We start from the raw sequence: 18,275 nt of genomic DNA on the forward strand, positions 1-18,275 counted from the left end.
TCTGCCCAGGCAAAAGAATATGAGGATGACCCATCGCGCTACGCTTTTACTGCAAATTGAGCATTGTAGCTTATAAATGGTAACTGCTACTCTCCGTGTTGTGTCGACGTTGTGTAGTGTCGTTAGAGTGCCCTCTCCCAAGTAGTGTGAGACAGTTCACCTTAACAGAGAGATGGTCGAGTCAATTCCTTCGCGAAAGAATGTTAGGAGTAAGTTGTTGCCCATGCAGCAGGCTCCCTCTCTCCACGCAGCTGATGGATCCAAAGGAACGACAAAGACCGATACGGTGGCACCAGTGGCGTCAAGGAGTTGCCAGAATGAGGTCGGAAGCGACAACGAACTGCCTCAGGGACTCCGGCTCCGGATATTTCTTCAGGGTTGACTCCCGAAGCCTTTTCATCTCATATATGCCACAAGGCAGTGGATTGTTTTGAACTCCCATAGCCTTTGACCATACACGGACTGAACTTCAAGGCAGCAGTTGGACACCATGAGAGAGAGAGAGAGAGAGAGAGAGAGAGAGAGAGAGAGAGAGAGAGAGAGAGAGAGAGAGAGAGAGAGAGAGAGATTTAATGTAAATAAATATACATGTACCTAATTATAATTAGAACTGTGTATGGCTATGTTTATTTACACTCACAATAAATATATATCTACACGCACGTACATACTTTTATGTCTTTGATATTTTCACTACAGTAAAGTCCCAACACTCACTTGAGTTACAGTACAGGATCAGCCATAACTTGATCTTTGCAATTATTCCTGAAGTGTATCAAACCAACTACAATGTCCTCTAAGATATTTATCTCAATCTTCCCAGCACCCAAAAGGCATGGCATGATGTTGCAAGAGGGTATCACACTCTGTAGAATTTCCCAATGTGCATGGGTGGCTAAGAGAGCTCATCAAAACACCACATAGATCTGGATGAAAGTAATGTGATTGTCGTAGACACTCTAAGACGTAGTCATCATCACGCGAACAACGCGAGGACGAAGCGGGTGCCATATGAACAGGCCAAACAAACAAACAAACTGGCTGGGACGAGACGCCAAAAATAGAATAACATCGCAAGGATTCGAAACGGATTCCATACAAAAAATACGGCCAACAGGAGAAGACACTGATGCAAAAATAAAACAGAAGCGCCCTATGACTTAAAGTAGCGAAATCATCATGTGACAGAAGAGGGTAGCATCACGTGATGGACCAACAGAAGCAAAAAAAGAAATCACAGGTGCGAAACAAGCAGTTCTAATCGTTTGCACTAAAGATCATAGTGTATCACTCTGGCAACAAGAAATTCATTTGGGTGGCAGGTAGAAAAAGTTAGAAGTGACAAGCAGAAAAGCCCTGATGCGGGTATCTTTCCAACTATAAGAAATACATAAAGTGATAACCAGCAAGGCGTGACCGGATGAGTTCCATATCGAAAATAAAAGGACGCTCAGTGTGGACCAGGTTTCGGAGTAGCGTCCAGTAGCCCGTTTGAAGTAATTTAGCGCACCATCGTAATGGAACGTAGTGGACAGGAAATTGAAATGGAAGACAGTAACGTGGGAGTGCCATTCTGGAACATAATTAGGATTAGGAAGAAAAGATTTCTTTCTGAACATATAATGAAACAACTTGATTATCAAATTTAACTAATGTGGCAATATTGTGTTCATGGTTAATGGTTAAAACAAATAAATGTGCTAGACACCAAGATTATATGTTAATATTGTGTTCGATATATCTTTTCTAGCAGTTAATGAGAGTAGGTTAGTTTATGAGTGTAATTAAATAATGAAGTGCTTTCTAAGATTGATAGCTCAGCAGAAGTGTTAGGCAGTGACGAGTCCTTTGTTTTCCGTCGGAGCGTGAGATTGATATATGTTTATGCTTGGTCTATTTTTATTCACAGAAGTTTATTTGGTTTGTTTACTTAATATTTTTTTCTTGATCATTTTTTGTTTATTGTGGTTTGATTTATTTATTCACATGGAAGTACAACTTAATTTTGGTTTGTTATACTTAACCATTTTTTTTTCTTATGATCATTATCCTTTTAATATAAGATTTAATTCTGCGTGCATGTTTATTTTAATGTAACTATTTGCTTCTCTGGTGATCATGATTCTTGGTAATATCTAATGATTTTTACTTGAGCTTTATGTAATAACTCTTTGAGTATCGCTATTATATTAATTTTTATTATTAGATATCACATAGTTCGAAAATTGTTGAAATTTTATTTTTATCATGTTTCATGACAGTGAGTAATAACTGTCTTTTTGTATGTAAATAGTCAAGAACCAAAAAAATATCTAATCTGTTTTTTGCTTCACATAAACTTTGGTATTGTAATTATATTATATTGCATTGATAATATTCACTTAATAACTGTGTATTGATTTTTTACCAAGATTTAACTCAGACATTGAATTGTATGAATTAATAGTATTGATATTTTCACTTTAGGGGACTACAACATGATTACAAATACCACCATAGCGTAATCGCACTTGTTTTGTGTGTGGAGGTTTGTGCTAAGGGACGGGTCTGGAGTTTGAGACATCTTGCGTCAATGTATTGAAGCAAAGATGAAAAATGTGCTCCCTGCAGCAACATTACCATTCACAAACACCAAATCTCCGTATGTGATTGTTGGAGACAGTGGCTTCCCACCTCACGAAACCATAACCCAGGTACGAGCATTACAGAGGAACAAAGAATATTCAATTATAGGCTATCACAGGCAAGGCCGATCCCAAAATGCGTTTGGTATCTTTGCTTCCAGGTTTAGAGTGCTTGAGATGCCAATTACTGCACATCCAGAAATTATGAGAAGAATCCTCTTTGCTTCCGCTGTGCTCCATACAACAAAATACAAATTACGGATCTTCTTGGAAAAGACAAATATATTCAATAGCACCATTTTGGGGGAGAAAAAAATATGGAGAATGACAAATTTATGAAGATTGAAGCATGGTTTTTCTTGCAGTTTCATCCGTGAGAACGTTTTTTGGCAATATCCCACGCTCAACTTTGGTTGTGAAGTAGGCAATATTTTCAGAAATCCATTCCCTTCTTCTGTAAGAGGATCTAATGGGCCTGAAATATTCTTCAATTTCCAAATCTGTTGAACGGAGGAAAGAGACTCAATTGGTTTATCACTTACAGCATCATTTTTCTGTATCTTTTGTTTCTTTTACTTGGTCGTTTTGGTGTAAAAGTTTCAGTGACTATTTAGTGGCTGGTCTATGGGAGGAGATGGATTTACTTGCATGCCAGATTCTTTGGCACTTTCATGTGTACTTGTGCCATTCACTAATATGCTTTCAGAAGGGCCATCATATGACACCTCTTGACATGTTTCTGCCTAGGATGTGTAAAAAAATCTATGACAGTATATACAAATATAAAACAATCAATTATTATAATATACACTAAGATAAACATACATAGTAATAAAAAACTTACCAAATATCGACAGAACAAATAACATCATAATTTGTAATACAATAGAATACATGAGGTAGACTATAGCAATTTAACCTATTATTAAAACAAATATTCTCCAGATACCTACACAATTACGGTGGATGGTACTGTGCTGACTAGTTCCACGGCTTAATGTGTTGCTGCCTACTATATACATTGGCTGGAGAAATGAAGCAGGCTTGGAATAACTCCTCCTTGAATCACTAAGCGTTATGAATCTCTCCCAATTTGCGTCTGGTACTGATTTCTTAGGCATTAGAATCTGGTGAGCAAGTTATCTGCAATAAAGATGAAAAGTTAAAAGTTAAAAGACTAATTACATGAAAATGTGCAATTATGCTGTAATTTGATATAAACTTGCATATGAAAGGCCGTACAAAATGAGTTTAAGCAACTGTGTAAGAAGGTTGATGAATGTTTAAGAAACTATGAATATTAATTCTACTTTCTTATTGTTATTTATATTATAGAATACCGTAAAATACTTTTATTACATACTGATATGCAAGCTTTTTGTTTTTTGCTTCTTAGGTATCTTTTTTTTAGTATTTACACTAATTCCTTTTAACTGAATTCCTTCTAATCGCAAAGATGTACATATTTGTGAAGATTGCATAAAGATTTTGATACTGTATTCCTATGTGAAATCTCCTCAAAGTATTTTTATCAGGATACACATGAGTTGAATATTTACCATCTAACTTACTGTAGATCTTCATTTATCATAATATTATAATTATGATAGCATTTTAAAACCCCGGGCATATCTGATTAACATTTTATTTGTTTATCATCGTACAATAAATAAGTCAGACCATATACGAGTACTTAAGTTTAATAAGTCACTGATACTATTCAATATATATATATATATATATATATATATATATATATATATATATATATATATATGCATATATATATACACCTACGTACATATATATATATATATATATATATATATATATATATATATTATATATATATATATATATATATACATATATATATATATATATATATATATATATATATATATATATACATATATATATATATAAAGACTGAATTAGGAATTACTTTAGCCAAAATAAAACCTTTGTGATTAGGTAATAAAAGCAACATGAAAATGAGTCTTATCTACAAAATTAGGTACAGTATCAGTTTCACACAGCCATATGCTGCAAGATAAATTTTGCCTGTTATGGTCAGAACAACTAAAAATATGACTTTTCATCTGTGGTATTTCCTCCGCAATTTGATAATAAGGATGGTGTGTAACACTTTGGTATATATTGACCGTACTATGATAGGGAGAAATTTAATCACGAAGACAGGGAAAAACTACACTAAGGCAAAAAATAACGTCAGAAATGAAGATATTATGTTGCGACTAATACAACGTGGAGAATTGGTCCACGACAGAGCTCCCTATAAGCAAATACAACGATAGGGTGGTGGCTTGGTGGATTAGGAAGGTTTGGGTTCATACGGTGATGTTTGTAAAGGGGTGCCGTCACTTCATGAGGAATTATGGATCACATATCATTTGCGAGAGGAAACAACTACATATGCACACACATTACACCGCGGATTGCAAAGTTGGGTGGCTGTGTGAAACTAAAGAAATGCCCGAAATTGTTGTAATATCACTATATTGGTAAATATTCACAATAATATCCAATGGCTAGGACACCGGTGCATAAAAAAAAATAATGATAATAAAATGAAATAAAAAATAATTACCTCATATTAGATTACGTACAGTTGCGGAATTATATTTCAGTACACATGCGGGGTCCCAATCTTGTACATCTGGCAACCACCTCGATGTAAACATAGCGTAAATAGTATTTTTATGAATGAGGCGAAAACCCTAGGTTGTTTGTAACAAAGAGCGGGATTGGTAGAATATAAATAGCCAATAAGTGTATTAATATCTATTTTTAGAGACGAAATAAGCATTTGATATTTATCTTTTCTTTCAAATAAGTGGTTGCAAAACATGCAGTATTAATGATCGCTGGCTTTGTAGCGTAATGTTTTTTTCAACATTTTTGGAATTGTTTATCGAAATGGCAACGCCAATGGAGGTAAGGCGGCATTCCCCCTTTATTTGAACACAACAATTAACAATGATATTTGCATATTTCTTGAATGTAGAAAACGCCTCATACTTCAAACACCTATGTATGGCAGCTAAATCAAACAGAAATCTGCAAATTCGCTGAGAAGTTAGCAAGTGTTTCTCGAAGCTGCACCATCTAGTAGCAGCTGATCAAACTAATGAAGTCAGACTTTTCTTTTCACCGAAACAAAGCACATTTTCAATAAACAGAAAACATACTACGTTATATTCTCCATTATATAACATTACATGAACGTGAAACCGCATTATGGGTATGGAGAATATACCATTTACCATTGTGCATGTGCATGCATATGTGTGTGCGCGCGCGTGTGTGTGTGTGCGTGTGAGTGTGTGTGTGTGTGTGTGTGTGTGTGTGTGTGTGTGTGTGTGTGTGTGTGCGCGTGTGCGTGCGTGCGCGTGCGTGTGTGCGTGCGTGCCCACTTCAAAAATGGTGTTTCCATTTCAGTAATCAAATAATTCCAAGAAATCTTGCATGAGAAAATACTCTTTAAAGTCAACGATATTTAATACATTTAATACATATAACAAGTAATTATGCTTCCGTAAACGTATCAAGAGAATATATAAAGTTTGACTTTGCAATAAAAATAAATATGCAAATTTAATGACACCTACACATATACAGTGGATAGACATGAATTGACAAACGATAGAATAAAAATTACAAATATGACTTAACAAAAGTAGAGAGCAACATATACCCACTCCCTCAGGATAAATGTGAAAACATTTAAGATATTAGATATAGAACATCCTTAATGGAAGTAAGATTGTGTCCCTTCCTTCAAACCACCTAACTTGTAGTTGCTTGAGTTGAAACAAGCTAACGTGCATTTACTTGCTCAGCTGTTCGAATGTGGACGCGTCTCCATAGAAACGCCATGGCTTTTGGAATATTGAGAGCGAAAACCATTATCAGAATTTAGCACAAGATAAAGTGCATTCGTGATGAACAAAACGAAACATACATATATTTTTGTAACTCATCAAGTATATAATTGTGCACACACGCATACGCATACACGCGCGCGCAGATGGGCACACACACACACACACACACACACACACACACACACACACACACACACACACACACACACACACACACACTCACACTCACACACTCACACACACACACACACACACACACACACACACACACACACACACACACACACACACACACACACACACACACACACACACACACACACACACACACACCCACACACGCATGCAACACATAATGGTATAGCATCTTTATATTCTCCATACCCATAATGCGGTTTTGCGTTCATGTAATGTTATATAATGGAGAATATAACGTAGTATGTTTTCTGTTTATTGAAAATGTTTTGTTTCGGTGAGAAGAAAAGTCTGACTTCATTAGTTTGATCAGCTGCTACTAGATGGTGCAGCTTCGAGAAACACTTGCTAACTTCTCAGCGAATTTGCAGATTTCTGTTTGATTTAGCTGCCATACATAGGTGTTTGAAGTATGAGGCGTTTTCTACATTCAAGAAATATGCAAATATCATTGTTAATTGTTGTGTTCAAATAAAGGGGGAATGCCGCCTTACCTCATAGGCGTTGCCATTTCGATAAACAATTCCAAAAATGTTGAAAAAAACATTACGCTACAAAGCCAGCGATCATTAATACTGCATGTTTTGCAACCACTTATTTGAAAAAAAAATATATATATATCAAATGCTTATTTTGTTTCTAAAAATAGACATTAATACACTTATTGGCTATTTATATTCTACCAATCCCGCTCTTTGTTACAAACAACCTAGGGTTTTCGCCTCATTCATAAAAATACTATTTACGCTATGTTTACATCGAGGTGGTTGCCAGATGTACAAGATTGGGACCTCGTATGTGTACTGAAATATAATTCCGCAACCGTGCATGCAGAAACTCGATCTTGAGCTCTCTGCATAATTGATCCAGTAAAGCCTTTTTAGAGTTTTCTTTGCAGAGTCCTTGTACTTTGTATTTCACAGAGATTCTTGCTCAATCCTTACTCTAAAATTGCATAAATAATCTCTGGGTAATATTTATTATCGCCTTCCAACTTCTAAACTGAGGGTAATAAATGTGATAACTAATATAAGAATATCTTCCAATATATGTACAGTTCTGGTATAGGGTTTATCTGCAGCGTGATTATGTGTAATATCTTGCAAGTAGTTGACATTTCAAGTGATTTCAAGTTTAACCCAACCACCACGGACTTATGCTCTGTGCCCTGTAGTTTTTTGTGTGAATTTTGTTGCATTGTAGATGGCTCCACATGTGCCCAGCCAGCAAGGAGTCTATTAGTAGGCCCTAATGACCAATCCCGATCTTCCCATTCCTTGTATTGCCGAGAAAATGTGTGTTTTTTATACAACAGATATAAATACTGTTCTACGTACACTCGTGGTCGAATCACACTCGTGGTCGAATCTTTGATGATTGAACACCGTATCCTTAACGCAGTAACAACAAATACTAAGTCTTGTGCCACAAGAGCTACCCTGGAGCCCGGGGCCTCTCGTCTCGCTTGACATTGTTGTTCCCGAGTTTTTTCTAAAGTAAATAAAAGTAAAGTAAATCCTGTAATTACAGAACATTTTTGTGCTTTGCCAGCACCTTCAGTGCTCTTGTTTTGCAGGTGACACGAGGCTACAGTAGTTGTAGTCAGCACCCCACCTCAGACCCGCAGCTCTCTTCTACGCCAGGGTAGCCCTTTGGGCTTTGACCCCTTGGGTAGGGAGGCCCAGTAGTCTGGGGCGTCCTTTGGGCGCACTTTTTCTCCCTCTAATTTTTTTCCTCCTAATGTGACTTTCCTGAGCCTGCCGGAGTTCCCCGTGAACTCCCGTATTCGCTTGGGGGGTGGGCATCTACTTACCGTCCTTCGCCTAGGCAAGTTCGGCGGTAAGGAAGTGTCCTCCACATAACTCGATCCTCTCTGTGGTACTGGAGAACGCAACCAGGCTTCCACTAGGGGGGTAGAGAACGAAATACTGATTTACTCTCTTAACTATTGCTGTTAGGTTGATACCAAAAATTAAGAGTTTTCAAATCCCTTCAGGACAAAAATTTTGAGCAAAGGGGTCGGACCTGGTCCGATGCCCAGTATGGATGCTACCCCGGCTACCCCTTCTCCTCCTCAAGGAGGAGGGGCGACTCATGACCACTCCTTGACAAACTCGACCCTGAACAACGGAACCCCCACTAACGACAAAACGAGAAGACCACTTTTCAAAATCCCAACAGAGAATGCGAGGTTCGTGAATGTAAAATGCGTAAAATGAAAATCAATCGCTTTTTGAACGTGAACCCCTTTATCATAAAAAAGGTCCTTGATGGTCAAGTGGACGGCGATTTTTGATTTTGTAAAAAAATTGCGAGATGGAAGCCTCCTTGTTAAAGTACAATACAACCCCAGTTTAAGGATTTACTTAAGCTGACGCAAATTAAATGATCTTCGAGTTAAAGTAACTATTCCTATTGGCCCAAATACCTGTAAGGGGAGTAATCTTCACAGGGATTGAGGACGATGGAAGAAGTGAAATTCTTGAGAGCATGGAAGGGAACCAAGACGTAGTGGACGTTCATTGTACGACCAAGAAGGACGGGAGTGCGAACGAAAACTGGACTGTGTTTTTTACCTTTGCTTGAATAAAATTCCAGAATATGTCAATGTCGGTTTAAAAAAAGTGTTCAAGAAAGACCTTATGTCCAAAAGCCAATGCATTTGTAATAGATCCAAAATTCGACACACCTCATAAAGATGCTTTGATAGAGATTCAAATAAATTGTTGGCCGTAAATGTGTGAAGCCCATACACCATCACTTGTACTAGCCAAATCCTCCAAATGTGCTAATTGTGAGGTCCCCAAATCATCAGGATCTGCTGAGTGCAACATCCTGAAAGGGACTGAGACATTAGCATATATGAGAAGCATGATTAGTTATACTGAAGCTAAGGAGGAAGTGGAAGTTTGACAACCACAACCCGATACTTCCTATGCGAAGCAGTAATAACCCCTAGTGCAAGAAGGTTCAGCCCAACAGCTGGCAGCCAAGGATAAGGAATTGGCGAACTGAAAAAAAACCGTTAAGAACTAAACTTTAAAAGTATCTTTTGACTAAATTGGTCGATAAAATGGCTGCATCAACCAAGCATAAAAATCCTAAGAGGCTGATACCGAATACAGTCCGGAGCGCACCTTTCCCGTCCGGGCTATCCTTGAGGACTTCGTTTTGGCTCGCGATCGGCTTCTCGTGAGAGGGGCCGATCGCAATCTGTCAGTCGCCCTCCCTCGCCGGGAGGTGCAGGCCTGGAGGTTCTATCCCCAAAACCCAAATCCGAAGAGGTCCGGGAAGCGGGGAGAGGAGCTTTCCCTCCCAAAAAAAAGAAAAAAACTGGTGGAAAAGGGCACTTCCAAACCCCAAAACTAATTTTTCGCGTCGAACCATTATACAATGGAACTTCGAGTTTTAGATCTAAGTAAATGAATTTAAAATTATTAGCCTCGTCCTATGCTCCCGATATTATAGTTCTCCAAGAAACGCATTTAACACTCCTCGTTTCTGACGAGGTCGTTTCGCTGAGGAACTACCATTTATGTCGTCAATGGTGTGCCTGTGGCACACCATTGACGACTCTTTGGGAAGCGATTATCTTCCTATTTTGTTTAAAATATTCATGCGACACAGTGAGAACGCCTTCAGCGCCTAAATTTAACGTAAAACGAGCAGACTGGGTTGCCTTCACAAGGAGCGTCAAGCTCGAACTTGTTAGAGAAACCATTGATGATAAAGTAAACACTATTCAGAATTCGATTATAGAAGCAGCTTTGCTATCCATTCCTAAAACTTCGACAGATAGCGTTAAGCATAGAGTTCCATGGTGGACACCAGATTGCCGCAGGGCGCTGTGCCGACGCAATAAGGCCTACAGGCTTTTCAAAAATAACATCACTAATGAGAACTTTGCAACACAAACAAGCAAGAGCTAGGGCTCGTAGGGTAATAAGACAAGCAAAAAGAGACTCCTGGCGGAGCTTTGTCTCTACAATTAATAGCAACTCCAAAATATCAGAGGTTTGGTCCACTATCAATAAAATCAATAAGAAAAAATCATCATTTAAAATTAATAACATCATAGAAGAGGGTAACAATTTAGACTCGCCTAGAGACATTGCTAATGCACTCGCCAGGCAGTTCTCTCATACAAGCAGCTCAGCTAATTACCACCCCACCTTCCTGACCATCAAGGAAGAGGGAGCTGAAAACCAATTCACTTTGCCACAGAAGATGACTTTGATTACAATAAAGATCAAACAATGAATGAGCTTATTCGAGCCCTAGAAGCCTGTAGAGGAACATCCCCAGGCCCCGTTGAGATTCGATATGAGATGATAAAGCATCTTAATCATGGTGACATGATTAAGTTGCTAGAAGTGTACAATGAAATTTGGAAAAGCCACACTTTTCCAAACTCATGGCACTTCGCCCACACCATTCCCATATTGAAAGGAGGGGGTAATCCCAGACTTGCCATCTCCTACCGCCCAATTGCGTTGACAAGTTGCTTATGCAAGGTCATGGAACGAATTGTTAACAGTAGGCTATTGCATTTTTTAAATTCCAGTAATTTACTAGTTGACGAGCAGTGCGGCTTCCGCAAGGGACGCCAAACTCTCGATCAGCTAGTAAAGCTGGATAGTCATATTCAAGAGGCCATTGCCAAAAAAAAAATTTTGATTTCAGTATTTTTAGATATAGAAAAAGCCTACGACATGACATGGCGATATGGCCTACTCAGAAAACTTTATGCTTTTGGATTACGTGGAAACTTCCCTTTGTTTATTCAAAATTCATTCTGACAGAAACTTTTGCTGTCAAATTATTTTCCGACAGTGTCACTTTTTAGGACATTTTTGTCCAGGCAAACGGGGTCCCACAAGGAAGTGTCTTGTCATCAACATTAATTCTATGCATGATTAATGACATCTTACCAGCTCCTCCTCGGAATCTTAAATACTCACTGTACGCTGATGATTGTGCATTATGGCATTCCAGCAATAATGCAGAATTCTCAGCAAATCGCATCCAATTGGCACTGGATATGATTCATAACTGGGGCCTCCAGTGGGGTTTTAAGTTTTCCATTAGAAAGAGTATTGGGGTAATTTTTTCACGTAGGAGGAAGCCGAACATCAGGCTAACTCTAGACAACCCACCCAATCCCCATTAAAAATTCTGAAATTTCTTTGGCTACTTTTTGATAGTAGACCCCAATTGGAAAGACCACATTGGTCATTTTAAAGAATAAATGTCAAAGAGCACTTAATTTTTTAAAAGTGCATTTCTGGTAAACAAATGGGGAGCTGATAGACAGTCTTTGCTAATGGAAATATAAAGCCCTGATTAGGTCTAAAGTAGATTAGGGGTAAATCGTGTATGGTTTGGCATCGAGAACAGTTTGAAAGGTTTGGATGCGTGCAGAATGCTTGCTTGCGTGTGTGTGTTGGAGCCCTAAAATGTACTCGGATCGAGCGTCTTGAGGTGGAGTCAGGAGTACCTCCCCTCCGACTCAGACGCGGTCAGTTAGCCCTGAGCTATGCCGCAAAGGTGGCTCGAGACCCGAGCCACCCTAATGGCAATGGAGGCACTAGGCCCTTTGCCACGAGACTTCACGACCTCGTCGAGAAAGTCGGTATAGATCTCTCTACCATCGATACCCTGGTTCAGTCAAATATAGCGCCATGGGAAACCCCCAACTTTTCTATCATGGAAGCCTGGCTTCCATCAGCTAAGGCCATGGCGCCGGAGGTGGAGGTACGCCAGAGGTTCAGAGAGATCCTTGTTAAACATCTCCCTTTTTTTCATTTATATACCGACGGCTTCAAGACATGAGTGTGTGGGTGCGGGTGTATGGTCGACTGAATGTGAACTAAAGTTCAGACTGCCGAATCATACATCGATCTTTATTGCTGAACTTTTTGCCATTGATAAAGCTATTGATTTTGCACTATCGACGACCCACGATAGAATAGTTATTTTTTCAGATTCATTAAGTTCACTTAAAGTTATTAAATCCTTAGAAACCACTAAAAATGAACTGCTGGGTAATATCATTCGTAAGGTACATGGTGCCAAATAAATCAATCAAGCTAATATGGGTGCCAGGTCACTCTGGTATCCATGGCAATGAACAGGCTGACAAACTAGCCGGGTCAACTGGCGATCTGGACATTACCATAGTTTGTACAGATCTCAGGTGTTTTGTGTCCCTTATAAAAGCAAAAATCCATCTCCTGTGGCAAAGTGAGTGGACCAACCTCCAACTCACAAACAAAACAAAACAAAATATAGAACTGTGGGACACAGCCCACAGGAAAGACAGAAGGGAGGAGGTGGTGTTGGCCCGTCTCAGGGTCAATGCCACCCGAATTACCCACCTCACTCCCTATATTGAAAGAAACTTTCCTCCACAATGCCATCAGTGCACCACCAACCTTACCATAGCTCATATCCTGACATCATGCCCAAAATACCATAATAATAGACAACCACTCAGCAATTTCCTAAGAATAAGAAACATACCTTTTATAACATCCAATCTTTTATCAAATGATGAAAAAATAATAAGTAAAGTAATCACTTTTCTAAGGGAGACAAAACTTTATGACCTTATATAGATTGACAGAATAAATAGGATCCATTGGCTTAATAACCTTGGCCACATGCCGCTGGTTGATAGCCAAGAAATCCAACAAAGAAGAAGTACTGTTCTTCAGACTCGTGGTCGAAACTCTGATGAGTAAACACCTTTTTCAATAACACAGCAGCAATAAATACAAAGTCTTGTGCCACACGAGCTTTCCGGGGCGGGGCCTCTCGTCTCGCTAGGCATTATTGCTTCTGAGTTTTCTTAAAGTAACTCAAGTAAAGTAAAATCCTGTAAATTACAGATCATTTTTTGTGCTTTGCCAGCACCTTCAGTGCTTTGTTTTTGCAGGTGACACGAGGCTACAGTAGTTGTAGTCAGCACCCCACCTCAGACCCGCAGCTCTCTTCTACACCAGGGTAGCCCTTTGGGCTTTGACCCCTAGGTAGGGAGGCCCAGTAGTCTGGGGCGTCCTTTGGGCGCACTTTTTCTCCCTCTAAATTTTTTCCTCCTAATGTGACTTTCCTGAGCCTGCCGGAGTTCCTCGTGAGCTCCCGTATTCGCTTTGGGGGTGGGCATCTACTTACCGTCCTCGCCCTAGGCAAGTTCGGCGGTAAGGAAGTGTCCTCCACATAACTCGATCCTCTCTGTGATACGGAGAACGCAACCAGGCTTCCCTAGGGGGGTAGAGGACGAAATACTGCCCTTTCTCCCCTTAGCTATTGCTGTTAGGTTGATATCCAAAGTTAAGAGCCTTTGATCCCTTCAGGACAATTTTAAGACACGGGGTCGGACCTAGTCCGATAACCAGAATGAATGATAACCCGGCTACCCCTTCTCCTCCTCAAGGAGGAGGGGCGACTAATGACCGTCCTAAGACAAATTCGACACTGATCAATGGAACCCTTACTAATGACAAACCTAGAAGACCACTTTTCAAAATCCCCACCGAAAATGCAAGGTTCGCGAATGTAAAATGCGTGAATGAAAATCAATCGCTTTTGAACGTGAACTCCTTTATCATCAAAAAGGTCCTTGGTCAAGTGGACGGCGATTTTGATTTTTTCAAAAAATTGCGAGATGGAAGCCTCCTTGTTAAAGTACAATACAAAATCCAGATTAAGGGTTTACTTAAGCGGGCGCAAATTAAATGATCTTCGAGTTAAAGTAACTATTCCTATTGGCCCAAATACCTGTAAGGGAGTAATCTTTCACAGGGATTTGAGGACGATGGAAGAAAGTGAAATTCTTGAGAGCATGAAGGACCAAGACGTAGTGGACGTTCATTGTACGACCAAGAAGGACGGGAATGTGCGAACGAAAACTGGACTGTGTTTTTTTACCTTTGCTTTGAATAAAATCCCAGAGTATGTCAACGTCGGTTATGAACGTGTACAAGTAAGACCTTATGTCCAAAAGCCAATGCATTGTAATAGATGCCAAAAATTCGGACACACCTCATTAAGATGTATTGATAAAGACTCGAGTAAATTTGTTTGCCGGAAATGTGCTGAAGCCATGACACCATCACATGTACTAGCCAGATTTCCAAAAGTGCTAACTGTGGAGGTCCCCATCAGTCAGGATCTTTCTGAATGCAGCGTTTCCCGAAGAAGAGACTGAGACATTAGCATATATGAGGAAGCATGAAGTTAGTTATACTGAAACTTTAAAAGGAAAGTGGAAAATTTGACACACAACCCGATACTTCCTATGCTGAGCAGTAACTAACATCACCCCTAGTGCAAGTAATGTCAGTCAACAGCTTGCAGCCAAGGATAAGGAAATTGCTGAACTCAAAACAAACGGTTAAGAATTAAATATTAAAGTTTATCATTTGACCAAATTGGTTTATCAAATGACAGCATCAACCCAGTCTAAACATCATAAGGAGGATGATACTGATCCGGAGCGCACCTTCCCGTCCGGGGGTACTCCTGTGAGGACTTCGTCTGGCTCGCCCATCGGCTTCTCGGAGAGAAGCCGATCGCAATCTGTCAGTCGTCTCCCTCGCCAGGAGGTGCAGGACAGGGGCTTCTGTCTCCAAACCATCCGAGAGAGGTCCCCGGGAAGCGAGGGAGAGGAGGCGTCTCCCTCCCAAAAAGAAGAAAAAAACTGGTGGGCAAGGCACTTCCAAACCCCATAAAACGTAATCTTCGCGTCGACCATTATACAATGGAACTGTCGAAGTCTTTGATCTAAAGTAAATGAACTTAAATTATTAGCCTCGTCCTATGCTCCCGATATTATAGTTCTCCAAGAAACGCATTTAACACTCCTCGTTTCTGACGAGGTCTTTTCGCTGAGGAACTACCATTTATGTCGGAAGGATCGTGATGGTAGGGGTGGAGGCGGAGTCGCCATGTACATCCACCAAAGCCTCCCTTTTGCAGAAGTGACTATTGATTCTACTTTGGAGTTTGTCGAATGCAAAGTAAAAATTAATGGCACGTATCTGGCTATATGTTCACTTTATTGTCCACCTGATGCAGTGATAGCCTATGATGAGCTCTTTGCTCTTCAGGAACGTCTGCCACAAAATAAAGTAATTTTAGCTGATTTTAATGCTCACCATACGTTATGGGGTTCCCTGCGGGTGGATGGTAGAGGTGAGCAAGTAATTAAGTTGATTAATGAGTCTGATTTAATCGTTCTGAATGATGGTAGTCCGACGCGGGTGGACGATAATACCGGTAATTTGAGCTTTATTGACTTATCACTGGTCTCTTCATCAATAGCACCAAGTGCCTGTGGCACCCATTGACGACTCGTTTTGAAAACGATTATTTCCTATTTTTATTAAATATTCATGCGACACAGTGAGAACGCCTTCAGCGCCTAAATTTAACGTAAAACAAGCAGACTGGGTTGCCTTCACAAGGAGCGTCAAGCTCGAACTTGTTGGAGAAACCATTGATGATAAAGTAAACACTATTCAGAATTCGATTATAGAAGCAGCTTTGCTATCCATTCCTAAAACTTCGACAGATAGCGTTAAGCATAGAGTTCCATGGTGGACACCAGATTGCCGCAGGGCGCTGTGCCGACGCAATAAGGCCTACAGGCTTTTCAAAAATAACATCACAAATGAGAACTTTTGCAATTACAAACAAGCAAGAGCTAGGGCTCGTAGAGTAATAAGACAAGCAAAAAGAGACTCCTGGCGGAGTTTTGTCTCTACAATAAACAGCAATACCAAAATATCAGAGGTTTGGTCCACTATCAATAAAATCAATAAGAAAAAAACATTATCAAAATTAATAACATCATTGAAGAGGGCACTAATTTCGATTTACCTAGAGACATTGCTAATGCACTCGCCCAGGCAGTTCTCTCATACAAGCAGTTCAGCTAATTACCATCCCGCCTTCCTGACCATCAAGGAAGAGGCTGAGCTGCAACCAATTCACTTTGCCACAGAAGATGACTTTGATTACAATAAAGATCTAACAATGGATGAGCTTATTCGAGCCCTAGAAGCCTGTAGAGGAACATCCCCAGGCCCCGTTGAGATTCGATATGAGATGATAAAGCATCTTAATCATGGTGACATGATTAAGTTGCTAGAAGTGTACAATGAAATTTGGAAAAACCACACTTTCCAAACTCATGGCACTTCGCCCACACCCTTCCCATATTGAAAAAGGGGGGGGTAATCCCAGTCTTGCCTTCTCCTACCGCCCAATTGCGTTGTCTAGTTGCTTATGCAAGGTCATGGAACGAATTGGTAACATTAGGCTATTGCATTTTTTTTTAAAATTTCCCGTAATTTATAGTTTATGACAGTGCGGCTTCCGAAGGGACACCAAAAATCTCGATCAGCTAGTAAAGCGGACAGTCATATTCAGAGGCCATTGCCATAAAAGATTTTTGATTTCAGTATTTTTAGATATAGAAAAAGCCTACGACATGGGCATGGCGATATGGCCTACTCAGAAAACTTTATGCTTTTGGATTAACGTGGAAATTGCCTTGTTTTATTCAAAATTTCATTTCTGACAGAACTTTTGCTGTCAAATTATTTTCCGACAGTGTCACTTTTTAGGACTTTTTGTCCAGGCAAAAAGGGGTCCCACAAGGAAGTGTCTTGTCATCAACATTAATTCTATGCATGATTAATGACATCTTACCAGCTCCTCCTTGGAATCTTAAATACTCACTGTACGCTGATGATTGTGCATTATTGCATTCCAGCAACAATACAGAGTTCTCAGCAAATCGCATCCAATTGGCACTGGATATGATTCATAACTGGGGCCTCCAGTGGGGTTTTAAGTTTTCCATTAGAAAGAGTATTGGGGTAATTTTTTCACATAGGAGGAAGCCGAACATCAGGCTAACTCTAGACAACCTCCAAATACTTATTCAAAATTCTGCTAAATTTTTAGGTCTACTTTTTGATAGTAGACTCAGTTGGAAAGACCACATTGGTCAGTTAAAGAATAAATGTCAAAAAGCACTTAATTTATCAAAGTGCATTTCTGGTAATAAATGGGGAGCTGATAGACAGTCTTTGCTAATGGTATATAAAGCCCTGATTAGGTCTAAAGTAGACTATGGGTCAATCGTGTATGGTTCGGCATCGAGAACAAGTTTGAAAGGTTTGGATGCTGTGTAGAATGCTTGCTTGCGTGTGTGTGTTGGAGCCCTAAAATGTACTCGTATCGAGCGTCTTGAGGTGGAGTACCTCCCCTCCGACTCAGACACGGCCAGTTAGCCTTGAGCTATGCCGCAAAGGTGGCTCGAGACCCGAGCCATCCTAATGGCAATGGAGGCACTAGGCCCTTTGCCACAAGACTCCACGACCTCGTCGAGAAAGTCGGTATAGATCTCTCTACCATCGATTCCCTGGTTGTCAAATATGGCACCATGGGAAACCCCCAATTTTTCTATCATGGAAGCCTGGCTTCCATCAGCCAAGGCCATGGCGCCGGAGGTGGAGGTACGCCAGAGGTTCAGAGA

At 40.0% G+C, this 18,275-nt stretch overlaps 1 protein-coding gene across 1 annotated transcript; it reads right to left on the reverse strand.

The window, feature by feature from the left end:
• Positions 1–2,469: 2,469 nt before the first annotated feature.
• LOC119595092 lies at positions 2,470–3,761 on the reverse strand. The gene is made up of 2 exons (XM_037944236.1): positions 3,578–3,761; positions 2,470–3,367 (listed from the first exon to the last, which is right to left on the reverse strand). The coding sequence occupies exons 1-2, from the start codon at positions 3,743–3,745 to the stop codon at positions 3,224–3,226; spliced, it is 312 nt and encodes a 103-aa protein (XP_037800164.1). The 5' UTR covers positions 3,746–3,761; the 3' UTR covers positions 2,470–3,223.
• Positions 3,762–18,275: the final 14,514 nt, after the last annotated feature.

This window comes from Penaeus monodon, chromosome 35 (genome assembly GCF_015228065.2).
Source record: "Penaeus monodon isolate SGIC_2016 chromosome 35, NSTDA_Pmon_1, whole genome shotgun sequence".
NCBI classification, from domain to species: Eukaryota; Metazoa; Arthropoda; class Malacostraca; order Decapoda; family Penaeidae; genus Penaeus; species Penaeus monodon.